Here is a 26024-nt window from a genome sequence, read left to right as displayed (position 1 = left end):
GTCTAGGGCTTGATCCACCAAATCAGATCGGAGTGGGTTTTGAAAAGAATTTAATGAAGAACTATTGATTGGGCTGAAATTTTGTGTTTACTGTGCATGATCTAATTGCTGGTTTTATAACTTCTGTTGTGCTAAATTTGTTTCTGGTTAGACACATCAGTGTGTTTCAGTTCATCAGCTGTGTAAAGTTAATTGGAAGTTGTTATCAGATCTGGTGTGTGTGTGTGCACTGAGTCTAGTGCCCACAAAATCTAACAAGGGCCCCTTTTGTCTCAGCAGTTGGAGAGGAGGAATTTCAGAATTTTGAAGAGTGAGTTGGAGGGGATAAAGTACAACTCCAGGAATGGTTGATTCTGGAAATTCAAGAATCGGGAGGATTGCCTTCATGTCAGTGGCCTCTATGAGGAAATAGGTTCTCCGCTTGCCAGCAGGAGTTGGTGATATCATGATTTAGATGTGAGGTAAGTAGAAAGGAGGCCATTGACGAGCGGCAGAAGTTCAGGTGGAGCAAGGTAGTGATTTGGAGAAGATAAAAGATGAAATGAATAAATGGGCCAATTTGATGGATGTGGCAGTTGGAAGATCCATGAGGATCAGAATGCTCAGAAAGAGCTTTTGAACTCAAATCAGAAGGAACAAGCGTTCATCAGCCATTAAGTAATCCAGATTCAAGGTAACATCCTCAAGCTTAGTCAAAAGGCCAGCAGATATCTAGAAAAGCTTCTCGTAGACAAGACAATCTATATCAAGGAGGACCCAATGGTGCTTCAAGCTTCAGCGAATCAGCCCCTGACTAAGTATCCAACTGTGATTTCATTTAAGTTAATATATATGCCATAGTTTTTGATAAATTCTGGAAGGTTTTTTGTCAGAATTAGAAAGTCTGTCAAGTCTATAGAAGAAGTATATAAGCCCAAAGGCTTAGAAAAATTCATTCTCAGTCAGCTCTGTTACAGTGTTATGTTATGTAGCAGCAGCCCATATCTCTGGGCAAACAGGAGTACCTACCTCTGGTTATTAGTCTTTTAGTTGAGTCAGAGGCTCAGAAGCTTTAAACCTTGATCTTTAGAAATTATAAATCTAGTATAGATAATAGAAGAATGGTGGGCCTGGTGGCTGTCCTCCAGTGCCTCAAGTTTTGTACTGTACGTAAATATGCATGGCTTTTGCCACAATAATATAAAAGCCTTTTTGTTCCCAAGAAAAAGGTGGACCCATTTGATATATACGCACATCCTTGTCATACATCTTAGATGCATGTAGGCATGTATTCATTTGGTATATATAGCATGTCAATTGAGTGAGTCAAACAGGAGACCCAAAACTTTTTATATTTCAAGATCAGATAAGAAACAAGAAGACAGGCCTCTTTGGAGCTGAAGAGACAGATAATAAGGCCCAAAGAGGCAATCAGAAATTTTGACCAAATAGAATTTATCAATGTAAGGAGATCAACTAACCAGGTAGCAGACCTCCTAGCAAACTTAGCAGCAGAGGACTTGCAATAGTCAACGAAGGTTTGGCTCCTGGAAGGGACCGAGAAAATGGGCAATTGGAAAGGTAACATTGAGGAATCCTTTAACTTGGTTTTGATCGAACCAAATGAAATATAACAAAGAGCTAAAAAGGAAGAAAAGGAGGATCCAAAGAACTATGGTTCGAAATTAAATATTGTTTTGAAAATTAAAATCATATTCACCGTCAATGGGGACTTGGCTGGTTGGTAAAGGAAGGGCGTTGTTATCCCCCTACCAACGTTAAAATCCCTTCAAAGGCATATCCACCCCTCGTGGCCCAGTGCACCTGCGTAAGCAGGGTTACGCAGGCTGTTAGTTGCAGTTGAGGCCATGTTCCTGGGTGACTTTGGCAGAATAGATAACTCTCGGTCACAGCCATTTAGCAGAGAGATAATTGCTGTATAATGTGAGACATACTCCTTTTATTGTAATAAATTCTCCTACTGGGAAAATTGCTGCTAGCTTGTGTCAACAGGAAGAGTCCATCACCAGAAAGACAGTCCTGTTGAAGTTAGACTAAATTCTCCTACTGGGAAAATTGTTGCTTGCTTGTGTCAACAGGAAGAGTCCATCGCCAGAAAGACAGTCCTGTTGAAGTTAGACTAAATTCTCCTACTGGGAAAATTGCTGCTTGCTTGTGTCAACAGGAAGAGTCCATCACCAGAAAGACAGTCCTGTTGAAGTTAGACTGCACGACCTCCTTAGAACTGCTGGCAATTGGGAATCATATAATGTGATACATATTCTTTTCATTGTAATAAATTCTCCTACTGGGAAAATTGCTGCTTGCTTGTGTCAACAGTAAGAGTCCATCACCAGAAAGACAGTCATGTTGAAGTTAGACTGCACGACCTCTTTAGAACTTCTGGCAATTGGGAATCATTTAATCAGCAAAGAACATATATCTAATTATTCTATCATAGAAGTAGATTCTATCGCTGAGCAAAATTAGTTCGTGCAGGCAACAGTGACAAGAAGAGGGAAAGGGAGAAGAAGTGGGACGGACAGAGTACCAATTCTGCAGGAGATCAGTCAGGTTGGTATAACCGGTAGAGGCCCTTCTGTCTCTGCAGTTGGAGGGGAGGAATGTCAGAAAATTGTAGAGTGGGCTAGAGGGATACAGTACTACTCCAGGAATGGGTTGACTCTGGAAATTCAAAAATCAAGAGGATTGCCTTCATGTCAGTGGCCTCTATGAGGAAAGAGGTTCACCGCTCACCGGCAGGAGTTAGTGATATCCTGATTCAAATGTGAGGAAAGTAGAAAGAAGGCCATTGACGAGCTGGCAGAAGTTCAGGTGGAGCAAGGCAGCGATTTGGAGAATATAAAAGAGGAAATGAAGAAATAGGTGATGGAGCTGACAGTTGGAAGCTCCAGGAGGAACAGAAGGCTCAGCAAAAGCTTCTGAACTCAAGTCAGAAGGAACAAGAGTTTGTCAGTCAGTAAGTGTTCCAGATTCAAGGCAACATCATCAAGCTTAGTCAAAAGGTTGGAAGATATCTATGTCGAGGATGATCTAATGGAGCTTCAAACCTTAGCCAATCAGCACCTGACTAAGGAAATCCAACTCTGATTTTGTTTAAGTTAATATATATATATATATATGTGCGCGAGCGCCATGGGTTTTGATGAATTCTGGAAGGTTTTTTTGTCAAAATTAGAAAGTCTGTCAAGTCCATAGAAGAAGTATATCAGCCAAAAGGCTTAGAAAAATTGATTCTCAGTCAGCTCCGTTATGTTACATAGCAGCGGCCTATATATCTGGGCAAACACGAGTAGCTCTCTCTGGTTATTAGTCTTTTAGTTGGAGTAGGAAAGTTGGAAGCTACAAAGCTTGAACTTTAGGAATTATAAATCTGGTATAGAAGAATGGTGGTCGTTCTCCAGCGCCTCAAGTTTTGTACCCTACGTAAATATGCATGCTTTCGCCACAATAATATAAAGGCCTTTTTGTCCCCACGAAAAAGGCGTACCCATTTGATAAATACAAACACCTTTTTGTCATACATCTTTGATGCACTTAGGCGTGTATTCATTTAGTATATACAGGATGTCAAATGGGTGAGTCAAATATGGAGACTCGAAATTTTTTTGAATTCCGATGGATCAGATAAGAAACAGGAAGACAGAGGCCTCTTTGGAGCCGAAGAAACAGATAATATGGCCCAAAGAGGCGATCAGAAATTTTGACCAAATAGAATTTGTCAATGTAAGGAGAACAGCTAACAAGGTAGCAGACCATCTAGCAAACTTAGCAACAGAGGACCTGCAATAGTCGACGAAGGTTTGGTTCCTGGAAGAGACCAAGAAAATGGGCAACTGGTTAACTGGGTTTTGATTGAACCAAATGAAATATAACAAAGACTTGATAAGGAAGAAAAGGAGGATCCCAAGGACTCCGGTGGGAAAACTGAATATTATTTTCAAAATCAAAATCATATTCGCTGTTGGTGGGGACTTGGTTGGCTGGTAAAGAAAGGGTGTTGTTATTCCCCTACCAAGGTTCAAATAACTTCAAAGGTATACCCACCCCTCATGGTCCAGTGCACCCATATAAGCAATGCAAGTCCTGGGCAACTATGGCAGAATAGATACCTCCCATTCACGGCTGCTTGGCAGAAAGATAGCTGATGTACCATGTGAGACATGCTCTTTTCATTGTAATCAATTCTCCTACTGAGAAAATTGCTGCTTACTTGTCTTGACCGGAAGCCTCCATCACCAAAAAAAAACAATCATATTGAAATTAGACTGCGTAGCCACCTTAGAACTGCTGGCAAATGTGAATCATTTAACAAGCAAAGAATATATATGTAATTTTCTGTAATGGGAGTGGATTGTATCGTCAACCAAACTTCGTTGGTGCAGGCGAGGTGATAGGAAGAAGGAAAGGGAGAACAGGTGGAAGGGGCGGAGTACCAACTCTGCAGGAGATCAGTCAGGTTGGTATGACCGGTAGAGGCCCTTCTGTCTCTGCAGTTGAAGAGGAGGAATTTTAGAAATTTGTTGAGTGAACTAGAGGGGATACAGTACCACTCCAGGAATGGGTTGATTCTAGAAATTCAAGAATCAGGAGGATTGCCTTCGTGTCAGTGGCCTATATAAGAAAAGAGGTTCACCACTTGCCCGCAGGAGTTAGTGATATCCTGCTTCGACTGTGAGGAAAGAGGAAAGTAGAAAGGAGGCCATTGACAAGAAGGTAGAAGTCCAGGTGGAACAAGGCAGTATTTTGGAGACGACGAAAGAGGAAAGGAAGAAATGGGCCAATTTAATGGAGGTGGCAGTGGGAAGATCCATGAGGATCGGAAAGCTCGGAAACAGCTTCTGAACTCAAATCAGAAGAAACAAGAGTTTATCCGTCAGTAAGTTACTGATCCGGATTCAAGGGAACATCGTAAGTTTAGTCAAAATATAGGCAAATATCCCGCATAGATATATTTTAAATAGAGATCTATATATTTTAAATAGAGTTCTAACATGAGCCGATCCAATTTCTTAATTTCTTTGTCAGATTTAATTTCTCAATTTCTTAATTTCTTTATGCCATTTCAGATTTTTTTATGAACCGATTTTTTTAAATATTTATTTTGGCAGACATAAGCAGAATATCAACCAAAATTTCAAGCAACATAGAGACAACATTACACATCATACTATACATAAGCCTCTCCGCTCAAAAAAGTTTTCGCAGACAAACCCATCTCTATCGAAGAGGACACAATGGAGCTTCAAGCCTCAGCTAATCAGCCCCTGACTCAGTAAATCCAATTCTGACTTTGATTAATTTATATATGCCGTGGATTTTGATGAACTCTGGAAGACTTTTTGCCAGAATTAGAATTTCTGTCAAGTCTATAAAAGCAGCATATCAGCCCGAAGGCTTAGAAAAGTTCATTCTCCGTCAGCTTTGTTAGGCTACCTAGCAGCAGCCCATGTCTCTGGGCAAACAGGAGTACCAATCTCTGGTTATCAATTTTTGTTAGATAAATTTGATCTTATGGTGGAGTTGAGGTTATGTCAATAGTTATGGTTAACAGTTGTGGTTTTGGGCACCTAGTATTGGTGACTCATGGTATTGAGGTCATGGTATTACATGTAGTTGAAGCCCTTAAAAGGCTTCTCCATTGTAAGCAGCCATGGTTGAGCGGTGAAAGCTCAGGTTGTTAGCCAGCGTGGCTGTGTTTTAGCCAAAGACAATAATAAATCTATTGTTGGTTGGTTTTTCCCTCTGCAAAAAAACTTTTGGTCTCTGAATTGAAATTAAATTATTATTGAATGTGCGGAGAATTTGAACATGATGATGCAGTTGCCCCAATTGGCATTGCCATTACATACACATAAAAAATACAATACGGGGCTGCTGCTTCCTATGGCTCCTCGCAAACGAGGATTAAGATCGAGATGACCTGTCCGCTCTCAACCATTCATGTGGAGCGTGGATGAACAGGGCCTGCACGCAGATTGTTTTTCCTTTTTCTCTGCGTTGACTATTTGAGGAGTACCCTTTGCTGCGTGAAGGTGCCGTGTATTCTAGGAAGGAAGGCCAAACCCCATCTCTGCGTGAAGTGCTGCACGAACAGAGCGTGAAGAGTCTGCCAAATCTGTGTTGAAGGTGGAAATTTTCATGTAAATGGGTATACGATTGTAAACCTTGGTAAGGCATGCGTACCCCAGTAAATCACTAGTAAAGTCTGAATGTCCACTTGGGTGATATGGGGACCCCGGTGAATCACTGGTAAGTTCTGAATGTCCACTTGGGTGATAGGGGGACGCATGTGGTGGTATGATGAAGCAGGCTGAACTAAGACAGCATGTGAGATTATCAAATACCCTAACATTGACTGGGTAGGGCCTGGGGGTGAGTGGTGGCTGGCTCACTTGGCAGATTTGGCTAGTTTTGGCCAAGGAAAACCCAAAGTCAAGTTTAAGGGGGATTGTTAGATAAACTTGACCCTATGGTGGAGTTGAGGTTATGTCAACAGTTATGGTTAACAGTTGTGGTTTTGGGCCCCTAGTATTGGTGACTCATGGTATTGAGCTCGTGGTATTACATGTAGTTGAAGCCCTTAAAAGGCTTGTGTATTCTCCATTGTAGGCAGCCATGGTTGAGCGGTGGAAGCTCAGGTTGATAATAGATCTATTGTTGGTTGGTTTTCCCCCAATTGAGGTTTTCCAGATAATCATGATTTACATGGTTTAAATGTGTATTTTTTGATTGTTATATTTATTTCTCTTGAACCCTAACAATCTTTTAGTTGGAGTCAGAAGCTTTAAAGCTTGATATTTAGACATTATAACTCTGGTATAGAAGAATGGTGGTTGTTGTCCATGTAAAAATGCATGGCTTTTGCCAGAATAATATAAAAGTCATTTTGTCCCCCACAAAAAAGGTGTACCCATTTGATATATACACACTCTTTTGTTATATATCTTTGATGCATTTAGGTGTCTATTCATTTAGTATATACAGCATGTCAAATGGGAGGGTAGGCGTTCTATTGATGAAAATTGTTTTCTATCAGTCAGAATTAAGACTGGCCATCAACTGCGATTTGAATAAAAACTAACAGCTTCCTCTCCTATATATGTTTTTCCGAGATCAGAGATTGCACACTTACAGTTCTTTCTCGTCCAAAACAACTTTCTCTGCATAACTATCCTGCCCAGTAATTGCACAGACTCTGTCCCCAACTTTAACCCTGGTAACTCCCTTCCCCACAGCTTCCACGATCCCGGAGAAATCAGAGCCCAGGACAAAGGGAAGAGGAGGCTTCTCCTGGTACTTGCCCATGACCTGCAAAGCAGTTCCATAGTTTATGCTAATGGCCTTGATTCTGATCCGAACCGAGGTGGGTGAATTCAATTGAGGAACAGGGTGATAAGACGAGACAAATATGGGGGAGGTTTCTGAGATGGGAGCAGTAGGGTCTCCTAATTTTCTGCAGATTAATGCTTGCATTGTGCCCGTCTGAGGAGAATCCATTGCTTCGGTATAATTTTTTTATAAGAAAATATGGTGAACGAGTCTGCTTGGGAAGCAATGATTGCCTTTTATATGAATGGTCAAACTTAACTATAGACCTGTAGAGCGGATGTTGACGACTCAGAAAAAGTTAAACTAGTATATGCACGGATCTGCAAAGAAACGCCCAGGACATGCACGTGGGTGGGACACCTGTTTAGATTCGGTCAAATTCCAAATAGTGGCTTGAGCTAAAACCTCAATATTGAAAAGTTTTCGATTTAAAATAGTTATAGTTTAAGTGATAAATTGAAAAATATATATATATAATTTAATTGATAATTAAAAAAACAAAAATTATCTTATATTTTAAAAATATATAAAATAAAATATTTTTTTCGCTGGCAAAAATTTAATAAATCAATTTAAATTTATCTTAATTCTAGATTCACTAGTTTTAAAAAAAGGTTTGTATTTCAAGAAATTTATTTTTTTTATTGTTTTGTTCTTTATTTTTTAAAATTTTATCCTAAATGTTTCTTAAACTCCCTTTAAAAAATTCAAATGTTTTGTTCTTCATTCCTTAAATTTTTTATGCTAAATGTTCATTAAACTCCTCTTAAAAATTCAAATGTTTTGTTCTTTATTCCTAAATTTTTTATGCTAAATGTTTCTTAAACTCCCCTTAAAAAATTCAATTGTTATTCTATCCCTGATTAAATATTAATTTCTACTTACAAAAATTTGGTTTCATCATTTTAATAGATCTATTCAATAATATTATTATTATTTGATTTTTTATAATTATTATTATGAAAATCTTTTTTTTAACATTGTTTTTTTATTATTTTTATTTTATTTTGACTAAATAAAAATATTTTCACATAGTGTTATTTTTATTTTTATTTTATTTTAATTTTGTTTAGACCAAGTCAAAATGTTTACATTACATTATGTTACACATATGTCGAGAGCGCCTCTCAGCCAAATAAATTAAAATCTCGTTATTTTAAATCTTATTAGGCCAAGATCAGCGAAGGACCCTTTGAACCCTAAAGATGAGAAAGGTGTTTATGTCATCCCTTGCTCTTGTGGGACTCCATACATTTGTGAAACTAGTCGCTCAATTAATGAGAGGATCCTTGAGCACGCAACTAACATCAAACATTTAAGGTCTTACTCCTCTACATTGGCAGAACATGCGAAAAAAGACAAAACATCACATATGCATTGAAGAGGCGAGGGTCATTGCAAGGATTGATCATTTTCATCATGGTAAGTTTAAGGGAGGCCTTGAAAATTGAAAAGACGTCTTTCAATCTCAATAGAGATGATGGTTGAAGTATTAACACTCGTTGGACCCCTACCTTGTATTCTAAGATTTTATAATATTTACTTAATTATTTATTTGTTTTATTTATTTATTTTAATCATGTTGGTATTCCTTTATTTCTTATTTATTTTTATTATTTTATTTTTTTACCATATCATTTTATTTTTTGGATTTAAATAATAAAATTGAGTTAATTCATTATTTTGATTTATATTTTATTTATTTTGTTTTTTTCCATTTTCTTATTACCATTTTTAGTTTTATTGTTTAGAATAGTTAAATTTGACCTTATTATTTTTATTTTGTTTGTTTATTTATTTTTTATTTTATTTTATTCATTTTCTTATTACTATTTTTCAATTTTATTGTTTAGAATAATTAAGTTTGACCTTATTATTACTCACCTTCGTTTTGATTAAAATAATAATAATAATAAAATTAATTTAATTCTTTGTTTACAACTAATTTCCATCTATTATGTAACACCCTCCTCCCACATCTACCCAAGTAACAGGCCAACCAGGGTAAACATGCAACGAGAGGCCACTATGATATGATTTGACCTCCTAAGTCATGTTAAAGAAATGTAATCGATGGAAACACACCATACAGACCTGCAACATCAGCATTAGGAACTTCAGGAATCATCCCAACCTTTCTGCCAACCAGCACCTGGGTCTCACTGAGATTTTAGATCGCTTGACCCACAGACGTTCCCATGATATGGGCATGACAGCGTCCAAGAGGCTCTGGACGCTCTCATAACAAGGCATGCTAGTGTCCAGGGACTAAATTGCACAGTGTTGTGCCAGCATCCCCGGGATTTGAGCCACTTTTTCAGGCCCAAAACCCAGGTCACTTGCCAAAATTGAATGAAATTCTTATAACAACAAAATAACCAAGAGATGACAATACAAATGCAATTACTTGAATAAGACCTTGACTCGACCCCTACTAGCCATGATAGGAATTTCATCAAACATATCACGAATATGTAATCTACATGTATAAATAACATATCTAAGCATAGGGATCTCATACTCATCTAAAAATCGCTAAGAAGCATTGATGTCTCAACACATTAGTTGTAATTTCATCCATTAGGTCATAGATACATCATTCATTCATTTACAAGCAAAAACATGATGAGAGCCATTGTAACCACCCTCCTCCCACATCTACCCAAGTAACCAACCAACCGGGGTAAACATGTGACGAGAGGCTACTATGATATGATTCAACCTCCTTGGTGACCTTAAGGAAATGGAATCGACGGAAACACATCAACCATACCTTCCACATCAGCAACAACACTCCTAGGAGGAATCCCGACCACACTGGCATCCTACCCCGGGGTCCCACTAAGTTTTTTGACCTCTGACCTTCAGATGCTCTCATGCTATGGGCATGCCAGCATTCAGGGACCACCTAACTCTCCCACAGTCCCGCATGTTGAAGAATCTAGGGCAATTAGGTTTAGTATGATTCTTCCTGACTTTATAGCAATTTGTGGAGTCTTTTCACTTTTCTTGTTAGCTTAATCTTCTTCTTCTTATTAATGCATGTGTGTGTAATTCATCAAACTGCTATCAAAAACATAAGAACAAGAACACAAGATGTTGTCTCTCTGCCAGGGCCAAAACCTCTCTTCTCTTGAGAGGAAAACCCTTCGGAAAAATTCTCTTATTGAAGCTTCTTAGTAATCAATGCCAAACCCTAGACCCTTGACTAGAATGTCCTCCAAGCACAAGTCAAGTCCTTTCTCCTTTCTGTACATTTGATCGAGGAGGATCTCGTCAGATCAGTTACACAGTTTCAGTGTCATTGTCAGACAATGTTGTTTATGGTTCAGGTTGTTCAGGTGATGTATGGTTTTTCATGGTGTTCATTTGATGTGGTTTTGTACCTGGCTGTCGACATGAGGTTGTCATCAGTTCTACCAGGATTTGGTCATCGACATGTGCTTTTTGTCTGCCTTGCAGTATTTGGTGTCGACTTGGGTTTATCGTCGTATAGGTTTGGTTGTCATCATCATGAGACGAATGTCGCAAATGTCACTTTGTGACAGTTTGATGTAAATGGTCATACAAAATGATGAATGACAAATCCTAACCTAAAGACCTAAAACCCTAATACATTAACCTAAGTCCTACACCTAAATCCATGCATTCAAACATACATAAACCTATGTTCTAACCTATTGGACCATATTACAACTCTAAATGTATTAAAAATACATAAAACTTATGATTATACAACCCTCGGCCTTTATAAACATCAATAAACATTATAAAACTTTATAACAGTCATAACCACGGGCCTAACCGCACGGGTAAGGAGACCATGGCAACGGCCATGTGAATAGGCAAAGCATCAGCGGAGTTTTGATAGCCGTCGGGGTTAGCATTAACCACAACGGGTAGGAAAGTCATAACCATGTCATGTGAGTGGATGGGATTAGCCGTCGGAGTTAGCACCAGGAATCATGACCATTGTCGAAACCGTCGGGAGGAAGCCACGTTCACATTGCATGTGGCTGACTATAGACCGTAACTGCTGGGCGGATAAGCCAATAGGTGTATCACAATGGTTATACCACCCTGTTCACATGCGGGCAGTCACCTCCTCCACCCGGTCAATAAGCCGCCACGGTTTCTGTTTAATATATGGTAGAATTTGGGTTTTCTTAATTAAGTTTTTGGATATATTAATTCAACCACCATGCAGGTGTTCAAACATGATAAGACCTTAACTCCAAGAAACAAAATTAGAGAAAATTCATTCCTAAACTCGGTTGAGGGAGTTCAAATGCACCTGGTAGGTTTTAAAAAAGCAGTTTTGCTCATTGAAGTGGAATAGAGTGGTTTTGAAGTTTTGTATGCAGATTCTGGAGGTTAGAGGTTGTTTTTGTTTTCAGTGTAACAGGAGCATCGGGAGTCGGAATTGGGAACCGTGACAAGCGTTGGAAAGCTAGTTCAAAGAGATTTCTTATGACAGTGACCAGAAGTGCCTGCGTGCATATTTAGTTTGGTCAATTCTTTGTGTAATTGACCTCCTTAGTTTCAATCCTAATAAAGCAGTCGCCCATCTTGAAAGCGGACCCGGAGACTAGGGACAAACTCTGTAATAATATTTCTGTCTGGTATCGCTGTGTTTTTGTTGTTCACTTCTGTTATGAATCTTTCTTATGTTTTATCATCTGTCATAAAGTCTTCTTCTCAAGCAGTTCTCACGATTTCAACACTTTCAGTTAACATTCTATTCTTTAATGGCATAATCAATTCTCCTTCAGTTTTAAAATATGATCATTTTAGTTCAACATTGTTCTCCAGCACTTCCTTCTTCCGACACTTCGTTCCCCAACACTTCATCCTCCTCCTTCAACACTTCATTCTACTTTCAACTGTCGGTAAACCTTATTGCACTTGCTTTAGAAGAGGTACCTTTGATGAGACCCTTTCCTTATGATAATCCCTTCCTTCTTTTCACCAACCAACGAACTTGTATGACTATAATGTGAGGGTTGTAATAGCAGAGACAACCTCTTCTCTTTTCGTATGTGTGACTATAATAGTCTTTAGAACACCCCTATTACCTCCGCTCTTCTTCCTTGCCTCTTCACTTGACTGGGAGGCCCTTTAGGCCTATGTTCTTAGCCAAAATAATGAAGTTTGTGTGACTGTGATCGAGGGTTACTATGACAGCAGAGAGACCCTCTCCTTCTTCGCATGTGTTGTTGAAATATGGCAACAAGAATATTCCAATTTAATTTGTTCTTGAATTAAATTGTGAATTAAAATTGAATTTAGTCTTAACAGCTACTTGGAAACAATTAATTAATTTTTTTCAAACTAATTAGTTGGAGAAATTCAAGTTAGAATTCTTTCTGAAGACATGCAAGAGTTATCCCTAAAATTTAGGAGATAAGATTGAGTTATATTTGAGTTATAATTAGTTAACTCAGTTTACTGAGTTAAGTCCAGTTAAATTAGTTCCAAATTGTTTGAGGAACTAATAGAGAGTTAACAGTCAATTGATGCATGCATGCACTCAACTAGTGTACTCCAGTTAACTGAAGATTCCCTCATCAAAAACTCATGCATGTCTATTCTGAGAAAGACCCAGTTGAGATTAAAGTCAAGGACAATGTACTATCATTTGCATGTGTTTTCCTATACAGAAAACTCATGCATGCAGCAGGGAATAATTCCTTTAGGATTGCGCAATTCTGATAGTGTGTGAGATCAGGAGATCATCCACTTGGTAATTCGAGTTTTTCCACTTGTTTGAAGGAGATCATCCCAGAGGAACATCGCAAGGAAATAGGAGCTTGGAGGGTAGAGAGGAAGGCTTGTGAGAGGCCAAGATTGCCTGTGAGCATCTGTGAGGATTGTACTGAGAGTTGGCTAGCTGTGAGAGCTAAGGCTTTGTATAATTCCTATGTATTTCCACCTTGTATGATAATACAGATAGTGGGGTTTTTAGCTGAGGCTTTCCCCAAAGTATTTTCATGTGTATTGTGTGATTGATTATTCTTCTTATGGTTATATGTGTTCAACTCGATCTTTAAGCTTCCACAAATTGATAGTAGAAGTAGGTTATAGTATTTTGCTTTGGTTATATTGCATTATCGGGTTAACCTACAGTCAGATTTTCTACATAGGTCTCAGAGCGAGATTTGTAGAGAATTTGCAGAATTTCTACATGGTATCAGAGCCAAGTTTATCAGAGCTGTGAACAGTATACTGAGAAGAGAATTCAAAGTTTGAAGTTCGGGGTTGCAGGTGCAAATCAAATTCATATCATACTTCAAGGTTGGCCAATGGCGTTCTATGGCTTGAGACTCGAGTATGCCTTGGAAGGTAGCTCGAATTACATAGCATGGAAAGATAGAATGGAGGTTGTATTAGAAGACAACGACTTGAAGGATTTCATTGATCAAGAAATCCCAAAGCCAGCTTCAACTAATGCACAAGAGTTGGCTGAGTGGAAGAAGTGTGTGGCGAAGGCGAGACAGATCATCCTTGAGGGAGTTCGAGACCATATTGTCTCGAGTCTCCATGGGAAGGATACTCCATTTTCAATGTGGAAGACATTGAAGGACCTCTACCAAAATAGTAGCGACCAGAGGAAATTGGCGCTTAAGGATAAGCTTCGAAGAATCAAGATGGAGAAGGGTGATACTATTTCCACATATCTGAACAAGCTCACCACCTGCAGAGATGAGCTTGGCAGTGTGGGAATAACTACTGCCGATGATGATATGGTGAATCTCACTCCTTGGCCTTCCACAGTTGGAATAACTATCAAGACTCTGTGAATGGAAGGGAGAAACTTCCAGATTGGGAACGACTATGGTCAGATCTCATGCAGGAGGAGATCAGGAGGAGCACACGAGATGGTTCTTCATCCAAGGATGATGATGAAGAAAATCTGGCCTTAGCAAGTAAGGCAAGGAAAGGGAAGGGGAAGGCTTCTCATTCCAAATCGAATTCTTCTCATGGAGGGAAGAAGGGTGACAACTCTAAAGTAAGATGCTTTAATTGTCACAAGATGGGACATTATGTGACTAATTTCCCATCAAATAAGTCCAAGAAGGGATCCTCGAAAGGATCGGAAGGTGAGGCATTAGCCTCTCAGTTCAAAATGGACTTTACCCTCATCGCATGCATGGTGTCATTGATGATGGGTTATGTTTGGTATCTTGACAGTGGAGCCTCATTCCACATGACCGGTGATAAAAGTTTATTCAGTACCTTGGAGGAGAAAGACCTCAAGATGCGCATAGAGATGGATGACGATGAAAAGTATAGTGTTTCAGGAGTGGGCATGGTTGCTTTTCAGAGGGAGCATGGAGCTCCTATCACCTTGACAGATGTGAAATATGTGCTTGGACTGAAGAAGAACTTGGTATCGGTCGTGATGTTGGAGGACAAAGGCTACGATGTTGTCTTCAGTAAAGGAAAGGCGTTCCTAAGACACATAGCCACGGGTCAGACCAAGAGGATAGGGATTCAGGTGAAGAATCTCTATAAACTAGAGGTAGATGATTGTGTAGCATTGAGTATGAAAGCAGAATTGGTGCAAAGCCAAGACATTGGCGAGTTGTGGCACAGGCGGTTGGGCCATTTGCATCATGGGGCTTTGAAGATAATGCAGCAGATATCTACAGGACTTCCCAAAGGTAAACTTGAGCAAGTTGACACATGCAAAGGTTTTACCTTGGGAAAGTACACCAAGTCTTCCTTTCATGATCGAGACAGTCAAGCAGAGGCTATCTTAGAGCGAGTTCATATTGATGTGTGTGGACCATTCTCGACGGCATCCATAGCGAAGAAAAGGTATTATGTGATTTTCATTGATGATTATTCTCGTAAATGCTGGATTTATTTCATGCAAAAGAAGGACCAAACCTTCACAAAGTTTTGTGAGTTCAAAGCTTTGGTCGAGAAAGAGTCAGGGAAGAAGATCAAGGCCTTGAGAAGTGACAACGGTGGAGAATATGTCTCTCAAGAGTTTAAGGACTTCTATGCAGGGGAAGGAATTAAACGAGAGTCAACGACAGCTCATAACCCACAGCAAAATGGGGTGGCCAAGAGGAAGAATAGAACTATTGTAGGGGCAGCACGGGAAATGTTACATAACCAAGGCCTACCACTTCACTTGTGGGCTGAGGCATGCAACACAACAGTTTATTTGCAGAATAGAAGGCCGCATAACATACTTGGGATGAAGACACCAGAGGAAGCTTTCTCTGGTAAGAGACCAGATGTGGCTCACTTCAGGATCTTTGGCTCATTGGTATATTGCCATGTGACAAAGGATGCACAGAAGAAGCTTGAGCCGATAGCAGAGTTGGGGATACTTGTGGGGTACACTGATACACCTCACAACTATGGGGTGTACTTGACTACCAGTCGGAGGACAGTGGTTCGCAAAGATCTCAAGTTTGATGAGCAGAAGGCCATGTGGGTTTCCCTTGAGAGGGAGCTCCAACTATAGGTTGTGGAGGAACTGTTGGTTCCTAAGGAGGAGTAGCTTCAGAATAATGTGAATCAGCCGCATGCAGAGGTTTCAGGAGTTGAGACATCCACTCAAGCAGAGTCTTCCAGAGATGGACGGAAGTGCACAAGAGAAGCTGATAGATTGTTGAAGGATGCGAGAGAGAATGTGGGAGCACCATCTTCTCAGTGCAGAAAGAGGAGGTCACCTGAGAGGTACACTGGATACATGGCCCTTGTTGGGGAATGTGTTGAGACCGAACCATCTTCCTTTGAGGAAGTAGTGGAGCAGTCGATTTGGGTTGATGCTATGGTGGAGGAGTATGACTCCATAGTTCGTAACAGTGTTTGCGACGTGGTTCCAAGACCGGAGAACAAGTCAATTGTGAGTTCACGTTGGCTTTACAAGGTAAAGAAAGCTGTTAATGTTAGTGTGGAGAAGCATAAGGCAAGATTTGTTGCCCATGGCTTTTCATAGATCGGGGAGGATCATGTTTCTGTAGTGTATATTTCGACAAAGGAGCAAGATGCTAACATTTTGACAAAGGCATTGTCAAAGTGTAAATTCGAGTTCCATAGAGACAGGATCGGGGTGGCATATAATCCCTTTCTTGTTGAGAGCGAGTGTTGAAATGTGGCAACAAGAATATTCCAATTTAATTTGTCCTTGAATTAAATTGTGAATTAAAATCGAATTTAGTCTTAACAGCTACTTGGAAACAATTAATTAATTTGTTTCAAATTAATTAGTTGGAGAAATTCAAGTTAGAAGTCTTTCTGAACTCATGCAAGAGTTATCCCTAAAATTTAGGAGATAAGATTGAGTTATGTTTGAGTTGTAATTAGTTAACTCAGTTCACTGAGTTAAGTCCAATTAAATTAGTTCCAAACTGTTTGAGGAACTAATAGAGAGTTAACAGTCAGTTGATGCATGCATGCACTCAACTAGTGTACTCCAGTTAACTGAAGATTCCCTCATCAGAAACTCATGCATGTCTATTATGAGAAAGACCCAGTTGAGATTAAAGTCAATGACAGTGTACTATCAGTTGCATGTGTTTTCCTATAAAGAAAAATCATGCATGCAATAGGGAATAATTCCTTGAGGATTGCACAGTTCTGACAGTGTGTGAGATCAGGAGATCATCCACTTGGTAAATTGAGTTTTTCCACTTGGTTGAAGGAGATCATCCCAGAGGAACAGTGCAAGGAAATAGGAGCTTGGAGGGCAAAGAGGAAGGCTTGTGAGAGGCCAAGATTGTCTATGAGCATCTGTGAGGATTGTACTGAGAGTTGGCTAGTTGTGAGAGCTAAGGCTTTGTATAATTCCTATGTATTTCCACCTTGTATGATAATACAGATAGTGGGGTTTTTAGCTGAGGCTTTCCCCAAAGTATTTTCATGTGTATTGTGAAATTGATTATTCTTCTTCTGGAGCAACCACATGCAGAGGTTCAGAGAGTGGAGACATCAACTCAGGCAGAATCTTCCAGAGAGGGAAGAAAGTGCACTAGAGAGGCTGACATATCATTGGATGATGCATGGGAGAATGTGGGAGCACCCTCTTCTCAACACAAATACAGGAGGTCACTAGAGAGATACACTGGATGCATCGCACTTATGGGTGCATGTGTTGTGACAGAGCCATCTTCCTTTCAGGAAGCATTGCAACATCCAGTTTGGGTTAATGCGATGGTGGAGGAGTATGACTCCATAGTTCGAAACAATGTTTGGGATGTGATCCCGAGACCGAAGGACAAGTCAGTTGTGAGCTCTCGTTGGCTTTACAAGATAAAGCAAGCTGCAGATGGTAGTGTGGAGAAGCATAAGGCTAGATCTGTGGCCCGTGGCTTTTCACAGGTAGAGGGGATTGACTATGATGAGACCTTTGCTCCTGTTGCAAGGTACTCATCAATCATATCTATTTTGGCACTATCAACACAGATGGGTTGGAAGAATCATCAGATGGATGTGAAGACTGCCTTCCTCAATGGAATGATTAAGGAAAAGGTGTACATAGAGCAGCCTGAAGGTTTTGAAACCTTGGACCACGAGTCACATGTGTGCCAACTCAAGAGAGCGTTGTATGGGCTTAAGTAAGCACCTTGTTCTTGGTACACCAGGATAGATAGCTACTTCACTGGGTTGGCGACACGAAGAATGAAGCGGATGCAAACTTGTATCACATAGTGGTGGAAGGTAAGTTGTTGATCATTGTACTTCTAGATGATCTTATACTAACATGTGATGAGAATCTCATCAAATCCTGCAAGGAGGACCTTGCAAGAGAGTTTGAGGTGAAGGACATGGGGCTCATGCATTACTTTCTTTGCATGGAGGTATGGTAGGGAGATGGGGAGTTGTTTGTATCTCAGGGCAAGTATGCCATGAGAAACTCTGGAGTTTCCACATGGAGAGCAATAAACCCATGGAGACTCCTCTAGTTGGTAACTGGAGGAATGAGGATGCTACTTCAGGGGAAGTAGTGGAAGCTACTATTTACAGGCAGCTTGTGGGTTCACTCATGTACTTGGTGAACACACGACCGGATATGTGCTATGCAGTTAACCATCTTAGTCAAGTGATGGTTAGGCCTACCAAGATGTATTGGAAGGCAGCAAAGCATGTATTGAGATACCTCAGAGGCACTACTCAGTTTGGGTTATGGTACAGAAGGATAGAGGGAGTGAGGCTTCAAGGCTTCACCGATGCAGATTAGGTAGGGAGTCCATCTGATAGGAAGAACACATCAGGAGGGATCTTTAGTATTTGGTCAACGATAGTTTCTTGGTACAACAGGAAATAGACATCAGTTGCACTTAGTTTGAGAGAGGCAGAGTACATGGTTGCAAGTCAGGCAGCATGTGAGGCTATCTGGGTGAGGAATATCCTGGTTGGTTTGTTTGGTCAGCAGATGGATCTAACAATGATTTATTGTGATAATAAGAGTTGTATCAAACTCTCTAAAAATCCAGTATTTCATGAGCATCTAAGCATATTGATATCTGGTATCATCATCTCAGGGATTGTGTATTGAGGCGAATCATGTTGTTATATTACATTCCCATGAAGGAGCAAGATGTTGATATATGACAAAGGAATTGTCAAGATGTAAATTCTAGTTTCATAGAGACATGATCGAGGTAGTTGATAATCCCTTTCTTGTTGAGAGGGAGTGTTGAGAAATGGCAACAAGAAATTCCAGTTTAATTTGTCCTTGAATTAAACTCGAATTCTATTCTCATAGAAACTTAAAATAGTTAAATTAAGTTTATTAAACTTACTTAACTTAGGAAATTCGAGTTGGAAGTCTTTTGGAAGTCATGTGTATGTTCTCCCTACTTTGTAGGAGTCCAGTGTGAGTTAATTGTCAGTTGTAAAATAGAAGACTCAGTTTCATGAGTGAGTTCAGTTAAATTAGTTATCAAACTGATTGAGAGAACTAATTGTGAGTTAACAGTCAGTGGTGACACTAATGAACTCCATCAGTGCTACTCTAGTTAAATGAATATTTACTCATCAGAAACTCATGCATGTCGATTCTGAGAAAGACCCAGTTGAGACTAGAGTGTAGGGACAATGCACTATTTGTTTTAGATTTTTCTAAGTTGCACTAAAAGTGTATTTAGGAACTGATCCTTGGGGGATTGCACTACTTTTAGAGACTTTATTTCCCTTTAAATACAAGCAATCATTCATAGGAATTACACATTGGAATAGAGACTTGGAGAGCTTGTGAATTGGCTAAGCTTTGGCCTTCAGCTTTCTTGTGAGTTGGAAATTGAATTTGATGAGTTTTGGGATTGTTATAGAGAGAACAAGCATTGTAATTTCGTCTTGATTTTCTGGATTAATACAATATAGTAGTGGGGTTTTGAGTTGTGGCTTTCCCTATATATTTATTGTGTTATGTGCCTTTGATTCTCTTCCTCTATTGATTATTGTTTGATAGATGTTTATGGGCTTCCCCTATAAAGAGTAGAAGTAGATTCTTGTCTCTTGCTTTAGCAAACTACATTAGCTTGTGAATCTACAGGATTTTCTAAAGAGCATTGAGTACTATAGTTGTCATTTCTCTGTCAGACGTGACTTCCCCAAGCTCTTTAAGTTGATCTCTATCTCAGAGGTCCTCATGAAGTAGGGAGCTATTCCTTCCTTTGATATCTTCATCTTGTACAATTCATTCCTTAGAGATATCACTCTCCGGTTGTGGATACCGAGAATAAATCTACTGGCTTATCATAAATTTCTTTTGATGTCTCAAATTTGGAGACATAAGGAATGAGAGAGTCTTTGATGGATTCTGTTATAATCCTTTGAGCTCTTGTCTCGTCCTTATTATAATTGGCCAAGGCTTGAGTTTGTTCCTTAGCAGGAATAATAATATTCCCTTTGATGTGTTCTAGGAGTTCATTCTCCTTGAGAAGTAAATCAATCCTCTTCTTCCATGCAAGAAAGTTATTGGTACCTACCAATTTGTTGCTTTCCTTGCAAAAAGACATTGATGTATATTCAAAAGGGGACATATACTTACTTGATAGATTTTTAGATGTAGTGGATTTTCTTTCTCCTTGAAGACTTGATGGCTTGCCTTCCTAGGATCTTGATGTTCTTCAAGTTGCCTTCTCCAGTGGACTTGCTTTATGAAGAGATTTGCTTGGTAACTTGTAGATGATGTAGGTCCCTCTTTGATCTGGTCTTCTTTGTAGGTGCCTTTGTGTAAGGTTCTTCTTCTTTATTTGTAGTCTTCCTTGATGAATGATAGATGGTAGGCCTTCTTTTCCTTGAGTAGATTTGGCTTGATGCTTCAACCTTTTAGATGTTTCTCCTTGATGAGTGTTCTTGAGTTGCCCTTTCCTTGAAGTGTCACCTTAGCTTTGATACCATGTTGAAGAATCTAGGGAAATTAGGTTTAGTATGATTCTTCTTAACTTGATAACAATTTGTGGAGTCTTTTCACTTTTCTTGTTAGCTTAATTGTCTTCTTCTTATTAATGCATGTGTGTTATTTCATCAAACTGTTACAAAAAACATAAGAACAAGAACACAAGATGTTGGCAACCTTCCAGGGCCAAAACCTCTCTTCTCTTGAGAGGAAAACCCTTTGGTAAATTTATCTTATTGAAGATTCCTATTGATCAACGCCAAACCCTAGATCCATTGACTAGAATATCCTCCAAGCACAAGTCAAGTCCTTTTTCCTTTTGACACTTTGTTCTCCAACACTTCCTTCTTCCGACACTTCGTTCCGCAACACTTCGTCCTCCTCCTTCCACACTTTGTTCTACTTTCAACTGTTGGTAAACCTTGTTGCACTTGCTATATAAGAGGTACCTTTGATGAGACCCTTTCCTTATGATGATCCATTCCTTCTCTTCACCAACCAACGAACTTGTATGACTGTAATGTGAGGGTTGTAACATCAAAGACAACCTCCTTCTCTTTGCACGTGTGATTGTAATAGGCTTTAAAACAACCATATTACCTTCACTCTTCTTCCTTGCTTCTTCCCTTGAGTGGGAGGCCCTTTAGGCCTATGTTCTTATCCAAAATAATGAAGTTTGTGTGACTGTGATAGAGGGATGTTATGATAGTAGAGATACCCTCTCCTTCTTCATACATGTGACTGTCTTTTGGCCCTAGAACAAACTTCCAAGGCTTCGGTATTTATTCCTCCTTCTTCGCCACACTTGGAGACCATTTCTTCGTCCTTCTTCACCCTTTTCTTGGCTTCCTACCTTAGTTGATTTCAAAGAGATGGATTGCGTTATTGTGGAGTGGACAACCTCTATATATAGAAGACTTTCCCTCCCTTTAGGCCAACCATAAGGCCGAATAGAAGACTGTTTGTAGGTCGACTTGTTGTCTTACTTCAGATGGCTTCTTTGGTGGTGTCACATGCTTGGAGAAGACTCTTTGATGGTTCCTTTTCTTTGGAGGAGACTTGACTTTGCTTGGAGGATATTTCTTTGAATTCTATACAAACATATACATGATGCAATATGCACTTAAGGTCTTCAATATTTTCTTATGACTATTTGACTCACCTATAGCACTTTAACTTGTGCTAGACCTATTTCAATGAGCAAGAAACGAATTGACATATATTATAAAAATAATATTTCTTTTTTTGAATAAATACAAATAGAAAAAGTACATTTATGAAGACTAAACCTAGTTACATTTCCTTCAACACCACATGCCTGCATCCAGGGACTTTTCCTAGCATAGATGTGCCAGCGTCTACAAAATTTAAGGCACTTTTCTAGCCTAGAATTTTGGCCATTGCCCAAAAATTGTTGTAACTTCCATAATCCATCAAAGACATGATTAAAAGACTAATAAACCAAAAATCAACTTCAGGATTAGGTCTGACCATCCCCAAACGGAACTGACATTCTGTCAAACACTTGGCATCAATGCAATATACAGGTCTAGGATACCAGACAGAACATGAACGACAAAAAAAATCTTTTGATACATGAAAAGAAGGATCAATACCTTCTCCCTTGAACTGTTATAACGTCAATTAGGTCTTGCATCCATCATTTTAACAATTACAAGTAAATGTTGATGCCTCAAAAATCGCTGCATCAACATCGGGGATAACCACCCGGTCCGGACCTTAAAGGCAGCTCCTTTTCCGTTTGGTGTGGTGGCTCCAACTGGATATAATGGGACCAGTTTCCCAATGATTGGTAAATAGGATGGATAAATGGTTGATTCTCTGATATCTAATGATAATGGATGAATGATTTAATCTAAAAGTAAAATTATAAACAACTATCCTATCCCGGGAAATTTCTACTTTTAGCGTAACTTTGGATGGTCTTCATTCACAAACAGGCATATAGATGACTCTTGTTGGTAAGCAAAGATGTTTATTCACATGATAATTACTAAGCCCAAATAGTTGAACAAAGCAATCAAGCAAACATTATTACACTATTCCTCATATATATCATAGACATAGATATGATTGAAAGAATAACAATCCTTAGACATTCAATAGTGAAAAGTACAAGGATTGCTGTTAAAACACATACATATATTCAATGATAGCAAAATTTAAACGAATGCTGATTCACATAAAAATGACACAAGAGCATAGATAATAGTACCATATGTTATTTGAATCACTCCCGATATCAATCACATTCAAATTCCTTTTTCCATCTTAGAAACACTTCCACAAAAGGCAATAGTGCACATATCATCAAAGCTTTCTTCGTCAAAATTCAGAATACTGGCCCAGTCTTTATAAAAAATAGATCAGAAGCACAATAGTGTGACTTCCTAATTTGAGTTTATACAAAAACTGAGGACCCTTTCCAAATGCATGAAAGGGCCTATAAATACTAATTAAACTAACTAATTACAAAATAAAAGTGCTATTTAATTGGTACAACTATATTATGAATATCTCCTCAAAATCGGCTTGTTCTCAGTCGGCAGCATGATTCATTGTTTCGGATGATCTCCCTTCGGCTTGAGCTGGCAGATATCTAGCATCGGTTGCAACTCTGGAGGGCGACTTAGGCGAGAATTCAGTTGAGCTGAATATGTGGCATCTTGGATCTCGGGGATCATGCAACTGATGGCATCAGTTAAACATTTGAGTGCGGCCCTCTGACTGTATGGCTTGATTAAGAAAAACCAAAGGTATCCCAAGTTAAACTTTGGATGCCAGCGATTAGTCTTCCTTTCTTTTCCAATTCCTGATTACATGTTTGTTCCAATGCTTTGGTCGATGTCAATTTACCTAGATTACACTGTGAAATCATGTTAGACAGATAAAGAGTGTCATTGACAAATTCAATTAAATTGCTAGTAGATAACCGACATCTTGAGGTTTCTCTTTCTGCCTTCATTAGTTGCGTCTGCCATTCTAGGAACAGGATGTCTTTGTGTGACTCTAGAATTTTGGGTAGATCTGAAGCCTGTCCTTCAAGGGAGTCTTTCCAAGCAAGAAAACTGGTTAAGGTCTCATCGGCCTGTTCTAAATCTTGTCTAGCTTCAACTGATTTATCAACTATTGATGTAGTAATCTCACAAAGAGGTTCAGCCAGAGAAATGTTATGACATAGCAGTTTTAGCTGTGTAATCAATGCCTTATTGATTTGTAGAGCTTCTGTTCTGAACTCTGCTACTTGAGGAAGGCTCCTGAACTTTTCTACTTCTTGTGACAGTTGAGCGATTTGCTCATCCTTAGTCTTGCTCATTTGTTCATTCATCGCCTTTAATCTGGCCAATGCTTCGGACAATTCCTTCTGTTTCTGCACTGCACTCGAATCTATCCTCTGTTTCTCTTTGAGCAATTGCTCATTTAATTGGCTGTTTGTCTGCCGCTGTGTTGATAGTTGTTGTTCCAATTGTTCTATTTTCCGTTGTGCTTCAGACATCTGCGACTGCAATGAACCAATCATTTGATCTTTTTCCTTAAGGAGACTGCTTACTTCCGAGGCTTTATCCATGGTGGCTGCCGAATATGCTCCAGCATACTGGGAGAGTTTCGTAAGGTCATCGGAAGGGTTCAATTCCTCCTTCCACACCACATTAGCCATCTCTGTTTGATCTGGAAAAAGGGAAGATTGATCAAGTCTCCTCCTTTTCCTCTGTCTTTTCACCACAACCCTGTGTTTAGGACTGTAAAAGACATCTAATGGTGGTATGTCTTCTATCTGTAAAACAATCTGATCAGATGGATCTTTGGGAATTATTTCCGCATCTTTGCTACTGGGTAGGCCGCTGGTTCCTTCAATTGGAACCATAGTCGTGGTCGTTTCTTGACTGACTGTCACTTGGGGTGTGCCGAATCCTTGTGAAATCTCGGGATTGTTTATAATAGATTCAAATTGTTTCCAGTCTTGGAGGAGTTTGGGATCAATTTGAGTCTCTAAATCAATAACTTCACTGTCCTGCTTCTTTTCTTTCTCCCGCTCTATTTCCTTCTCTTTTCCTTTTTCTGACTCTTTTCCCTTTTCGGGAATTTTCTCTGTAGCAGGAGGCTCGTCAATACTCTTCTGTTCAGGCTCGCTTGACTTAGTTGTTGGTGTAGTAGCCAACAAGTCCAGAGACAGAGTTTGCAACCTCTGTTCTATGAGCCTATTGAATTCTACCAGTCCTTCATCATTATATTTCATTTTGGCCAATGTTTTAACCTGAGACAATGATTCTGCTGAAGAAAATAGATAATCAAATTCATCTTTCTCATGGTCAAACTTAGTAAGTTTGGCTTGTTCAAGCACATTATAGGAAACCTTTCGGGGTTCGAATTGCCTATTAGGAATGGTCGAAAGATTGAGCATATTTATTTTTCCTGTCTCCTTCTCAGCATGTTTCCAATCAAGTATGGTATAAACACCGCATCTCAAAGGGAATATGGGCCATAGCTGCTTTTTGGAAGTCCTAAGAGTTTTGGACGTTCCAGCGGTTGTTATTTGGTAAGCTAATTCTCGTGCCAACAGTTTATCAGGTACATATAATGGGAGGACATGGGGTCTTGTGGCACTACCAAACACCCTTACATATGTGAATTTATCTTCCCCGAACCAATTTCCCACAGTAGTCAAGTCAACTTCTCCCTCCTCGGAAATCCTTGGGGCAGGGTTATCAAAAATGGCATAATAGATAGGCAACATGAAACCATTACAGATTTGATAAAGTGGTCTTTACAATGTGCCTTCCATAACATCTGATGATAGATGTGGATTGGCTTAGGGTCCTGTGGCGTCCACCTCCACCCAAGTATCGGGTATTCGGAATTAAAGCAAAGCATATCCATAACATAAGCACTGTAATAGAAGGGGGGAATAGTCCTGGTGGTTTTGCGTGAATTGAATCTAAAATCAAGAATTGCAGAGGCTAATTTATCAAACAATATATTGGCCCAATCCATGACATAACTACTAATAGCCGCTTCCATTAAAGGAACCATTTCGATAGTAAATTTTGCTGAATCATGCATTCCCCATATCCTACACATCATTGCCCCAACGTAACAGTAAGGAGATGCTAAGGAATCCACGGAGTACTTACCCGATGATTCATGTTTGTGCTTTGCGGGATTCTGTCTCCATTGTCTAATCGGGGTTGATTCCGTCTCATTCTCCTCTGCGAATTTCTCCAGAAAGGCTTTGTTGTATTTCTTTTCAGGTTCGGGCAAATGATACATTTTCCTCAAGTCGTCAGGCTGAAATGAACCGAAAACT

At 39.4% G+C, this 26024-nt stretch overlaps 1 protein-coding gene across 1 annotated transcript in view; it reads right to left on the bottom strand.

The window, feature by feature from the left end:
- The window catches only part of LOC149198005 (uncharacterized), a 120125-nt gene extending 112581 nt beyond the window's left edge, over nucleotides 1–7544 (bottom strand). The window contains exon 1 of the mRNA XM_089406053.1: nucleotides 7136–7544. Within this exon, the coding sequence (XP_089262179.1) occupies nucleotides 7136–7500 (365 nt within the window). The 5' untranslated portion in view covers nucleotides 7501–7544. The remainder of the gene's footprint in view (nucleotides 1–7135) is intronic.
- Nucleotides 7545–26024: the final 18480 nt, after the last annotated feature.

This window comes from Pinus tabuliformis, chromosome 2_2 (assembly GCF_031772625.1).
Source record: "Pinus tabuliformis cultivar Carrire ecotype Pingquan chromosome 2_2, CPIR1, whole genome shotgun sequence".
Lineage (NCBI taxonomy): Eukaryota > Viridiplantae > Streptophyta > Pinopsida > Pinales > Pinaceae > Pinus > Pinus tabuliformis.
This window is presented reverse-complemented; position numbering and strand designations above follow the sequence as displayed.